Genomic DNA, 13,240 nt, shown 5'->3' on the forward strand with positions numbered 1-13,240 from the left:
TGATACTGTATATTGATTCATACACTCTCAGTTATTAATCCATTCCAAGTGTGGGCACACTTGTGTGTGTGTGTGCACATGTGTACATACACACAGAGGAGGTAATATTTTCCAAGATTAAAAGATTCACCCATCTGTAATCATTCAAAAAGGAAATACATGCTCAAAATTTGTGGTAGCTTTGAAAACCTCAATACATTGTACATGCATAAACACTGTAGGTGGATTAGACACATAACAATCAATTAGTTTTTGCTGAAACTTACAGTGAGTAACCAGTTATCAATTTAACTGTGGAGAGACCAGCACCCCATCATAATATGGATATGGACACACACACACAATCTCATCCAGTAACATGTGCCTGGCTAAGAAGAAAGGCATTGAAATAAATATAATGAAAAGGGCTCAGTAGCATTACTTAATTAGTGGAAAGTACAGCAGTTCTCAAAACCTTGGGAACTTTTCAGACTACTAGTTGGAGGAAAGTCCAGCTCTGTATCTAACAGGGTCCATTTCTGTTCAGTATATTTGTTTATTTATTCTCCGTATTGAACAGGGGATAAAAAGCAGATATGTATGAAACCAACAGCCACGGTTCTCTTTTGTTTAGGATCATCCATTGTTTAATAATTTTTCACTGCAGCCAAAGGGCCTGTTTGAACTTCCTGACTGTTCATCACACATAATTTGGAATATTTAACACTATGTCAAGAAAATTGTCCACCGCTTCCCACCGTGGAAACCTATGGGAGCTCTATATCTTTAAACTAATTTTACTTAAAGTATTCTATTGAATAGCATGACTGTCTCACTATAATCAGTGCAGCAGTAATGTAATTAATCTCAAAATTGCTGTGGGGAGTACAAGGCATCTCAGTAGCTTGTCGTAACAATCTAAATTAGCGTATTACTGAAAGATGTTGGGGAGGAACAGTTCATTTTAGGTAAATGCTGTCAGGGTATCCATCCTTTCTATTTCTAAAGCTGAAATTAAAACTATCATCATAGTTCTCCTTTTGAAATCCAAATGAGTATGTTTTGAGGTGGGAAAGTATAATTAAATTTGATGTGGTATTCCTACAGATGCAGTTTTGCATTTTATAATAATTAAATTTGTTTGAATAAAAATTCATGTTTTATTTAGAAAAGAAAAACTGGTTTGGCTCAAAGCGTGCCATTGTATCAGAACAATTCCCTTTTGTCACTGAACTTCACAGGCGGCTGCTTCTTCTCTTCCTAAGCAAAAAAATTATTCTTGCTGGTTTACTTTTTGTACAGCCATCCTTTAACTGTTCTATTTAGAGATATTATGACTGGGCATGCAACTCCTCTAATGTACAGCAGATTTCAGGAGTGAACTTTAAAGAATTAAATTTAAAAGAGATTCCACTGATAATAGTGATTAATGATAATAAATTGTGTAGAACAGCTGATGCAGATGTCTGTAATCCCATACTTGGTGTTGTTTAACCCCGTCTCCTCTTCTCTGGAGCTAAATCAAACATCAAATGAAATGAAAAACATTACCCTAATATAAAGGTTATGAAAGGTGACAAAAGTAGTAAATTGAGGCCAGTCTGGCCTGTTACCCCTATGGTGACACAACACAAGAATAGGAAGTGTTTTGAGTTTGCTACTACTCTGAAAACAATCAGCAGAGTAAAATTTTATCTTGTTTTAAGGTCTAAAGATTAATCTTTGAACCACAGATAAGGGACAAGAGCAAGACTCTTGGTGGACAAAGAGTTGAAAGCGCTTCTCCTGCTCAATTAATATACTCCTCAATGTTAAAATCATAAGACATATTTGTCAACTGTCTGAAAGAAAGTCAGATACTTCATTGAGATGTTGTATTTTTTCAGCAATGATCCAAAGCAGAACACTGAACAATCCAGAGAGATTATCACCTAATCTGCTCTTTTAATATATATAAGAAATTAAAATGTAAGTAAAACAAGCACTGAATAATTAAAGAAATGCATAACAGTAAGGGCCTGATTTTAATTTGCATAATTTTTCCCTTAATAGTGCCTAATTAAGACATCAGTTTAAAAAAAAAATCCAACAGAACTCTAAGATTTTCCACACTGAATTAACGTTAAGGACTTTTAATGGATGTCTTAATTAGACTTTGTTATTCATGGAAATTTTGCACAAATTAAAATCAGGTCCTGCATGCAACATTCCCAGCTGAGTCTCTGCAAAAATGCTATATGGGACTGAAAGACTTTTAATCCATGCGCAGATAGCAATTTGTATTCTACAGCCGACATACTCCATTTTCACTTTTTGGTTTAATTTGCATTAATATTGTAACCAACAAAAATAACGTTAGGATTTCTCACTTCAAAGCAAATTTTTATTTCATAGACTCACTTTTATTTTTATTTTTTTTTTTTTTAAATATGTAGAAAGTCATGCAGCTGGACCAGAGCATTAGCCCATGGAGGCGATAGCCACAATGACCTTCTGAACAGCCCAGAAGGGACGTATCTGTTATTCAACATAGAAAGTTTGATTCAGTCTTGAGTTCTGTTGCTGTTGTGCCTGAAACACAGGCTGAGAGGCCTGTCATTATTGGTGAAAAACAACACAAAACAAAGCCCAAAACAAAATGCTGTCACAGCAATCCCTTTGTCCCTGATAGGTCAGTCTTTCCAAAGTAACCTAACTCTTAGGAGCAGGAAAACCTGACCGTTTTCTCTCCAGCTTATATTCCCAAGACTCTTCCAAAAAAACCATGCTGAAGCACAAGCTACAGGGCTCCACAGGCGTCTTTCAGACAAGGCATCAAAAATAAATAACAGCCTGAGTGGCAAAGATTACATTACACTGACACTGGAAATATTCCAAGTATTGACAGACCAAGTCTCAACTGCAGTTTATCCTATAGTGCAGATCACATGCTAAAGCTATCTGCTGATGCTATCATGGAAAGCCATTTGCACACAGTCCTTCACAAATTACTTCGCTAATGAAACCCACGTTAATTTCCCATATCAGAGACAAGTCTGAGTCTGTGTAGCGGCATGTTCTCTACAAAGGGAAGAAAAACCATTTTGTGGGTCTGTGCTACGCTCACTGCAGTAATTCTTTGCATCTGTGCAAGGAAAGGTCAGGTGCCTACAAAACAAGGCACGCATTACCTTGCCAGAGTTTATTTCCATTGTCGGTCTATCAATATACCTGTATGTCCGTGTGTGTGTATGCATGCGCCCTTACGCACCTGTGCACTCCTTGTTCCATCTGGCAGCAGGAGCTTCATCCCCTGCAGCCCTGCATGGCCACAGATGCGCCCAGCCTGCAGGAGGGATGTGGCACCAGGACCTACCCTGTTAGTGCTGCTGGGTCGCTCAGGACAAGTATTTTTCTTGTGTTCAACAGAGGAACAGTGAGTGGATGCGCGCCCTTTATTCAACCATGCTGAGCAGGAAAAGTTGCTGGATATATGCTTATACACTTATATGCCAGCTCCCAGCTTGCTCTGAGACCACAAATAGTGAGATACCGGTCTAGGCACCCTGGAAGACACACATTCCTCATCGGATTTCTTTTGGAGGATTTGCATTTTTTTACAGTACCTGGCTAGTCTGCGGGCTGGACGGGTCGTAAGAAGGTACATAATTCTTCAGAGTATCCTGAGGATTCAGGTGGGGAGGATATCTGATCGTTGGATGAGAGAAGTAGCTAGACGGGGCAGGAGGGAGAATAGCTTGTGCTGGAAATGGCAATGGTGAAGGTGGAGGTGGAGTTCTAGTTGAGATGACTGGAGAAGATAAAATAAAATTAAAATTACTTCGCATCTTGTTTCTTCTAAAATTCTTCACCTCTGTGTTACAGCAAGAAAAACAGAAAGTCATTTATAAATCAGGACACTGCACTCTTGCTTCATGGCATCTTTACAGAAAAACTTACGTGTCCTCCTCTCACATCACTCCAGGCAATTGAAAGTGCTACTGTTTCAAATTCATAAATACTCTATCTTGTTTTGGGTTTGTGGGCTATGCCATCATATTTTTTCTTATTTTCTTTAAACAGTAATCATTCTCCAGCATAAAAGACATTTCAGTTACACAGTTTTCCCATCTGGAGCCCAAATAAACCAAACAAATATTTTACTCAATAAATAAAACCTACACTTTTATCCACAGCACTCCAACAGAGGAGAGTAAAGTCACCAAGTCTAAGAAACAGTTAGTGGTTCCTCATTGCATTGCACTCCACCTGCCTCACATGGGGAGGAAGTAACAGTTACTCATCAATAGCGCCATGAGCATTAGCTGAGCTTTGCGAAAATGCTAATGAATATTCCACTTCAGGGCCTGGGAAACCAAGCCATCCAATAAAAATATCTCTGACAAACAAAAAAGTATCTACCCTATATATATTTTTCTTTGCTTTCTCTTTCTTCCCAGCCCCTACAAACACACACTTCTCCATCTATAGACTTTATGTAATGTCTAAACAACCTGCAATGTTTTCACAGTGAAAGGAGTGTACAGCATATCCTGCTGCTGCCGAGTCGTCCTGCTGGGAGTGGAGAGTGTTCTTCAGTCACATTGCCCACAACAACCCACTTACCACCCTCATTACACACCTAGAGGGCACCTACTTGGCAATGGGTTAAAAAGGAGGTACTGAGTTCAACGGAAGAAGAGAAAGGACAACTGTGTTTTCATTTTCATTAGTGGGAGGGTACAAAATCAGGACTGTATAAGCAAGGTATTTCATAAACTGCTCATGGTTCTATACTGTATCAGCACAAGCACACCAACACTGCTCTTCTGGACCTCTCATATCTTTGGGTTTTTTCAACTTAATTTTTAAATTACTTGCTATTTTTGAGCTGGAACCAAGTCATAGCTTGCCCAAGAAAAAACAGTAGTAGGGATGTTCCAAAATTGCTGTACTTGGTAATCAAAACCTTGCAAATCTCAAAACCATGACAGAACAGGCTACACAGATAGAAATCAGGTTTCCTAGCAAGTAAATAGCTCATCTACAATTAGATTATGACTGTCACTCAAATACATATATCTTAAAATTATACATTAAAGAAAATACGAAGACCTACACGTAAGTATAGGGTCAATAATAATTATGGAAGCTTCTTTTGTGACAGGCTCATTTTAATCACAGCCCCACCAGTTCAGTTTACTGATAAAACATTAGTTACTGCTCTGACGCGTGGGAGCTGTGCAAAACAAACAAAAGTGAGCAGAAATCTATCCCTTCCATTTCACCCAGCGCCTCTGATGTGCTTGAGTATTTCCTGATAGTGGAAACCTGACAGAGACCAGAATGAGTCCAGGCTCACTTTCATAATACAAAATAAGTGCATGTTAAGGGGAAAAGAGCCCTTACACATGAATTGAAAGAGAGGAACCTGAAATCGTGGAGAAATCACAAAACAGAAACTTCTCAAAGCAGAACTGCATGTTAAAAAGAAGAAAGAGTCCTCAAGTCTGCTTTATTCCTCTAGTCACCCAGCTGTGCTCAAGAAATGAATCCCTTTATATGCAATTTATAAGGAAGCAGGATGAGCTGCTGAGGGGAGACTTCCGAGGACCGTGTTATTATCTGAAGAATGAAGGTCACTCTCACCTCTAAAATAAAACAGACCATGATGCTGGAATTTTCCTGTCATTCCAGAGAAACACTCAAGATAACATGCATTCTGCCACATTTCAAGTGTCTCCTTCACACTGCAAGTGAAGTTTTACTATGGATTTACTATGGATTTCAGAAAACAGATGTTGAAAAATATTTATCAGAATTCTGTCTCTTTAGACAGAGCATTCAAAAGAAGCACTGGTACTTATTTCATTGTGTCACATAGTGACCATGGTTGTGACTTCTCTTGTGCATTTAACCCTACCTATTCTGGTATTTAATCACAACATAGTTATAGCAACAATAATAAAAAAGGATGTAGATGGAAGGAGGAAAGATGGGGAGGATTTTTCCTCTGTCACTTTCTTAATGCATTTTACAGTTTATTTATTTTATTCACTGGTTAATCCTAAATCCTTTCCGGTAACTTGCAGTAGTCAGACTACCTGAATTGAGTTCAATGAGCATTCCTGCAAGGATACCCCAACCTCTTATATTTCTACTGTCATTGGTATTATAAACGGGATTAGGTCTCTAAGAAAGCCTCCAAAAATGCATCACAATCTGATTGTAGGAAAGGAGAACAGATAAAATGAATAAGGAGGTATTTCAGAGACAAAATGGATAAGGAGATATTTCTTCCTCCTCCATAACCCTCACCACTGTGTGCAACTCCTGGGATTCCTGGGTGGTGATGCTGGGGAAAAGTGCTCAGTCTCGGTGAAGAATCCTGGGGAGAAGTAGGGCTAAACAAAGGCTTTTCAGGTTTCTTCATTGTAGGAGAAGACATATCTGCAATAGAAAAGCAATAGAACAGTGACATTAGCTTAGAAGTCCGTATCAGGACACATCAATTTGTAGACCGAAGACACTTATTTTTACTGTTCTTGCATAAATATTGTTTGGTGACCTAACTCCCCTATGACCAATAAACTAATTTTAAACTATTGCTTTCAAACTTGAGAATGAACAATAATCCCCTAACTGGTCTTTGTCCTGCAAAACAGAAACTACATTCCTTTCATGCCAGACAAGCCAAACAGGGAAGAAATGCATGTCTTCAGAACCTTTCTAGACACTTCTCAGCTCCCCAGAACATCACCAAATCATCTGCTCCTTCAACAGCCACATAATCTTTATTGCACTTTTTAATGGAACACCTACACTCAGGTGTGTACAGTAACTGCCTTACATACGCCGGTTTATGGTATTTATTATTTTGTTATTTCAAAACCCATCCCTTACCCTTCCCAAAACCATAGTGAAACAATGTAACCTCCCTAAGAATAAAGGATACTTTAACTTCCCTGTCTCATATTTTCCATGTCTCAAGTAGGGCCTTCCCACCTCTTCCTTCCAGTTTCCCTATCAACAATAACATCTCTTTAGAGCTCACTGCATGAAGATAACAAACTGGCAGGGACAAATGTGTGATTTCTACCATGCAGGGCTACTGATACTGCATTTAGAAAGCAAAAATACTGGATTCTTTCTGACAGTTTAAATTAATTAAACAATATTTGCTGGACTTTGCACCAAATTATTTCAAAGTTAATTATAATATTTTTGTAGGACACACATCAAGATCATAAGTGGGTTTCATTTCACATCAATGGAACTAACCCGTGTTTTAAGCAAAGGTCATTTCTTAAGTACTTTACTGGAGTGGGGCCATGTTGCAGCTAACTTTCCTACATGGACCGTGTTAGCGCTTAGAGTGATTTTGGCACTTTTAATATTGGCACACAGTATTATGCTATTCTGGAGGAGATGATACAATCATTTTGGAAGTCAGAGACAGGCCTGCAAAATGTGAGCGCCCTACCGAGACCAAATCAGACCAGTGCTTTCTGAACCAGCTGGTGTTCAAGAGTGGGTTTCCACCCTCAAAGCCATACTTAGCGCAGGACCCGTCAAACCAAGAGACCGCTTGTCCTCTCTGCCCCATCCTGCTGCCAAGGCCTGCAGAGCCCAGAGCAGACATTGATGGTGCCTCTCCAGCACCCCCCTGCAGCTCCCCTGCTCCCCTGCGGTTCTGACTGCCACGGCTGCTGGCCTCCCAGATGCCCTGCAAGGTTCACCTCTGCAAGAAGGCTGCTGAGAAAGGATCTCATTCAGCGTAACATTCAGCAAGAGCGAGGAATTGCTTTACAACAGAGCAATTCAGCACTTACTCAGTTTTAACAGATACAACAAAGGTTACTGCATGCTTTTCATTACGCTGATCTGTTACAATTTTATGTTGCTATCAAAAACACAGAGTGCTGTCAGAGGAACCTCTAGCTGTCTTACAAAAATCTGGTAAATAAATTGTTGTTGAGGAAGAAAATGGAGGAATATTTTGTTTCTCTGAATTTATCAGCAGGTAGCAAAGACAAAGTTGCCAAACGGTTATAGTTTTCTTGAATACCTTCTGCCAAACTAAGAAATAATTTTTAAAATTGCAAGACTGAATTTTTTCAAATTGAGTTTTGCATAGGCAAACCATGATTAGAAGGCACGTTAATTCTAGAATGATTTTCAAATATTTCATTATGTTTTATTTGCTGCTCAAATGCCAGCCCTAGCTCTTTCATACAAGGCCCTAGTTCCATCAGAGCAAGAAAATTCTCACACCTCCGCAACATATGGAGGGTTTTATAAAAGCCCAGGACAAAATTAACCAGCTATTGTCTTTGTACTGTCATTCTGTGCATGCACAATCTCTGTCTCTACAGAAACACTGCAATATTACAGTCTGACAAAAAAAGGTAAGTGTGCCTAATAGCTTGTAGACACAGCCTCCCGCTACAGTGCTGTGGTCATCAGTACTTGTCACAGAACTTATCAAGTATCTTGTTGACTCTACCACGTATAGGCTATGACAAAAGAGAGAATGTACAAACAGTTTAATTTTATTTCAAATGAAAAGTACTGCATTTAAATCTCCCTAAGGAAAAAACAAACTATGGGCTGGAAGTGGAAAATCTTTTCCTTATGTAAAGCTCATATTCAACAAACGAACTCATGAAAGAAAGAGCTGCCTAGCTCCTGAACATCTGCATGCGTCAGCAGCTCTGATTTCTGGAACGCAACAGAGATTTAATTTGGTTGGTGACTGTTACTTCATTAAACAAGCAAAAGTTGTTGTGTTTTTCAAAATGAAAATATTTTAGTTGCTCAAAAGAAGTATGCTATATGAAGTGCAATATAATCAGAGTATCCATTAACCCCCCAGTGGCATCACTAATTTGAAAAGAATCTACTGAAAAGGAGATTGGTGGCTATGATAACCCTAGCATTTGCTTTAAAAACGTGTAATTTATTCCTGCTCCTACTTTACAGAAGTAAGAACTGTAGTTAGCACAGAGAAAACAGACATGATAATTTACAAAGAAAACACAATGAACTTCTCATATAGAAGATTGTTTTCCTCACCAAAGTGAACATGACCGGTAGTCAGGAATAGAAAACACAGCACTGCCATAAATATACTCATTACCCACCAAAACAATGACTGTAACGTGCGCTGAACAGCACACCACCATGAACTGCTTTCAGAAGGAGACTCGTCATATATAGCACGGGCAACTGCAAAGAGCAACGGCTGAAGTGGGGGCAGCGGCTTCCTTGTTAAAACAATGCACTTCGCATTGAGAAGTAATTCAGATAGCCCCTTCCCCTCGCTGCCCCCGCAGCTCTCCCCGCATGTGCCTGGCCATCCCAACGGAGCATTCACACTCCTGCCACTGCCAAGTAACAGATGCAGCGACAGGGGCGACAGAACAATAACTGTTTGCATAGGTTAGGAAGAAAGGCTGCAGCCGTCTCCTCCTTGACCAAGAGAGGAGGCTTAGAGCTTTAATAGGAAAACACGCAAGTTACGTTTCTTCAGGGAGTTACTAGTTACAAGAACAAAAAGGGAGGGGGAAGCGGGGGGGGAACGCAAAGCAGTTTTTCACTATCTTTAATTTTGCTTGTAAGAAATAGTGCCTTTAAATAAAGTAGAATGAGTTACAGTGACAGTGAGACTTCATCAGATTTTACTAGTAGCTTCTACATAATAGAAAATACACTTTTATCTCATTTTAAACCACATCTTATTTTTTCCGCATCATGAGATATAGTCTAGTAGCTACATAGAGCTTAGCTATATACTGATAATTACATAACAAATGACAAAGAGAGGTCACAAAAATAGGCCGCTTGCTCTAACATCTGTGTCAAAGTTTCAGGAATGAGATTCCAATCCTTATTACTTTGAGAATGAAAATAAAACAGTTTCAAGCGTGATTTATTTTTAGACTTTTGGAAAAAATGTTAAGTACCAATGAAAAGCAGAAAGATGCCAAAAGTACTTGGACAAAGTTATCAGAAGTTCAACATTAATCAGACTCCTGCCGAGAACTTTCTTCAAATGTGAAAAATGGGCTTTTTTTTTTTTTTTTAAATTCTCAGTGCTGTTCCGAATCACTCTTGCCCGTACTCTCATATTATTGTGGAGATACAGTACGTATGCACGCAAATGGTGGCATGTTATTTATACATTTTAAAGCATCACTTCAAAGGAAAAAAAGGGCTTATGCAAATAAAAGGAGTTAGATCATCTCATCTCCCAACAAGGTAAATCTATCTGCATAAGAAGGCAGAAGAGCTGCTGTGAAGCGTAGCGTATGTAGCCTGTTCATCAGCAGCTTGCACAAATGGTGCTCCAGATGTATAGCTGTTGAAGACAGCCCACGGCAACAATTTTGATCAATTCTAATGTGATAAAATGCTGCAGGGAAAGTGTGCAGAAACGTGTTTACGTCAGCCTCTAATTAAACTGTTGTTCCCTTCCAAAGAACCTTAGGAAACACTAATGAGACAAGAGTTTTGGCAATTTCCTCATCAAAGCAAAGACCCTCTTTCTCAGTCTGAAGCAGCTTGTCATCCAGGCTGTTCCCTGGACGAATGTCACCTTGGCACACCACTCAGCAAGACACCTGTTAGGAGAAATCGTCTGGAATCGAGCAGTGATCCAGAGCAAGTTCAAACATCCACCTGCCTGTTTCTGGACACCTGACCTGCTTTCTTGCTCACCACCACAACATGTCAGGTTATCTTTCTTGCTCATGAGACATGCTCACAAGCAGAGTAAGAAGAAATGATAAACAAATACTAAAATCTCTTTTAATCCAGTTTGGCTTTAACTCTTCTTATTGATATCTTTTGTACTGCTTTGTTTCACAAGTCTTTCTTTACAAGGTATGCTCCTGCAGACAACAATCTGTAAAGATTAGTTTACAACTCATCAGTGTAGCATCACCTCCAGAGAAAGGAAGATAAAAGAACGTTCAGCTTACTGTATGTATAACCACAGTGAAAGCAGGAAATCTATGGAGCCCATAGCACCACTGGCAAGCTGTAAGAGGCACCCTTTCAGTTTTAAACTCTGTGCCAGAGGCAGTACCTGGGATATCTATTGGCAGAATACACTACATAGATCACACACAGCTGGGCCTCACTCTCCACTGCCTCCACCACATCTGGTAGGTACGCTTGTGTGAAGCATGTGGGAAAACTGAAGCAAAATTTTAAATTCACATTGGATAGCTGGATGATGATGATGATGAATCATGACAAATCCCAGAATCAGTTGTGTTTTACACCTGTGCATGTGAAGAACGAGCAGAGCCACTCTGCACAGGCAGAGCCAGCATCACCAATTTTCAGATGTGCTCAGTTTGATTTCCTTTAATGCTGTAAGCATTCTGAATTTCTCAACTGTAGGTCTTAATAAGGCACCTAACACTGAATATTGACAGCTGAGTGACTCTACAGCACAACCACCTCTCATTTGTAAGAAAAAAGGCTTTGTTATATCTGTCCTAAAGACATGGCACTGGGGCTGGATGGAAACCAAGAATCCTGAAAATCAAAACATTTTAATTCATTTATCTTCTTCATAATAAAAGGAATGGTGACATATTTTTGTGAATAAATAGGACAGAAAGACAGATGTGCCTGAACATCTTCGTGTCTGAGATACTTGATGAACAGAGAAAGACTTGCTAGAAATCCTGTTCAGTACCAGGCAGAGATCAGGCTTTGCTTTTAGCACTCCCATCATCCAAATCTGTGCCCTAATCATTGGCTTGTTGGGTTCTCATTCCCCCTCACTGTAAGTTTTATCTTGGACCGGAGAGAAACCCTCCTAAAAATTAAATTACTTATTTCCATGAAAAATTCAGTTCTCACAATCAATGTTTTCCTGAGTGGAAAATCAACAAAACAAAAAAAACCAAATCATAATCAGTTCTGTTCCACGACTTTCTGAGACACGTATGGCAATTCTCAGTGTGAAGGCCCTTGTACTCGTTTTTGAGAGAAACAGTGAGGTCTTGCATGAAGATATATATTCACATTGCTTAGCAGCTGAGAGTGTTCTGAACTTGAGGAGTAGCCAATGTTAAGGTTTGAAGAGAGCTGCTCTCTACACGTTTAAAAACCTGATCTCAGTTTGATTTTTGCTTCTACATCAAGTAGAAAGTGTAGAAAAGCGTTTTGCATATGAAAATTTTATACTAGAGTATAACATTTCAGTGTACAAAGATTTAGTAACCTCCCATCTTCAAATCAGCCTACTTAGTGCCAACGTTATTTTCACAGGCACACCTCCGATATTGCACAATCCAGTCTATCAGACTGTGACACTGGTTTTCCTATCAGGAACCATGCCCAAGGCTAATCAAACACTCTGTTGTGCTGTTTTGCCATTTCACAACAGAGAAACCATTTCAATGTATTACCTTTTGTGGTTTGTAGTGAAAAACCTAAGAAGAGGAACTAGACCAGAATTTCTTCCAAAGGCATTTTCAGTACTGCAAGCTGGTGAGCAAAACACTACAACAATATTGCAATTCAGAAAAGCTACAGGAAAACAAGAGTAAATTTCTTGCAATAGGAACTGAATTATTTCCTTGTTCATTCTCTATTATTCTTTTCTAATAAATTACATTATTCTCTTTTGCATTGCTTAATAAGTATTAATATAGATAAGAGAAGAAAGTGATGCAAGAATTTTCAGACAACAAAAACATGAGAGTCAGAAACCCTTTAGATGGAGTAAACATGCCATTCTTCTCATCCTTACCCACAAGCAAATCTGCAGAGTAGTGTACTCCATTGCCAACAGCTACATTCTGTGGGATGTGTTAACCTTGACAATTTTCTTTTCCTCAACTGAAAGAGCTTTAGACATAGGATACAAGGGTTGTATCTACCTTCCCCTTACATCTCCCAGCATACTGGGGGAGGGGGAAGGGGGCGGACACCCAGATGAGTCTCTGTACAAACAAGTTGTAGGATGCTTTTTGTTGGTGTGCGTGACTAACTGTATAAAGTTGGACAATCAAATTTCTCCATTGCATTACTGATTATCTTACTTTTTATGGACAGAAAGCAAAACAACTCAGTGCAGTTCCCATTAAAATTACATACACTAGATTTTCAGAACTATAATTCTAGTTTATGGTTATTTAAGTTAGGGTAATGGGGAAAGCTGCATACACATTTCCTAAAATTAACTTTTTTTTTCAATTTTTCAGTTTTAACAAAACTCAGTTTATAAAACAGGAGAAGAGTAAAGATATGATGGTCAGAT

At 39.0% G+C, this 13,240-nt stretch overlaps 1 protein-coding gene across 11 annotated transcripts in view; it reads right to left on the reverse strand.

Moving 5' to 3' along the window:
- NFIB (nuclear factor I B) overlaps nucleotides 1–13,240 on the reverse strand; it is a 172,131-nt gene that overhangs the window by 33,611 nt on the left and 125,280 nt on the right. For all 11 annotated transcript variants that reach the window (XM_074571121.1, XM_074571126.1, XM_074571119.1 and 8 more), the window contains exons 7-8: nucleotides 6,277–6,408; nucleotides 3,585–3,769 (exon numbers count right to left, since the gene is read on the reverse strand). In XM_074571121.1, coding sequence (XP_074427222.1) covers nucleotides 3,585–3,769; nucleotides 6,277–6,408 — 317 coding nt within the window. The remainder of the gene's footprint in view (nucleotides 1–3,584; nucleotides 3,770–6,276; nucleotides 6,409–13,240) is intronic.

The sequence above is a fragment of the Larus michahellis genome, chromosome Z (assembly GCF_964199755.1).
Source record: "Larus michahellis chromosome Z, bLarMic1.1, whole genome shotgun sequence".
NCBI lineage: Eukaryota > Metazoa > Chordata > Aves > Charadriiformes > Laridae > Larus > Larus michahellis.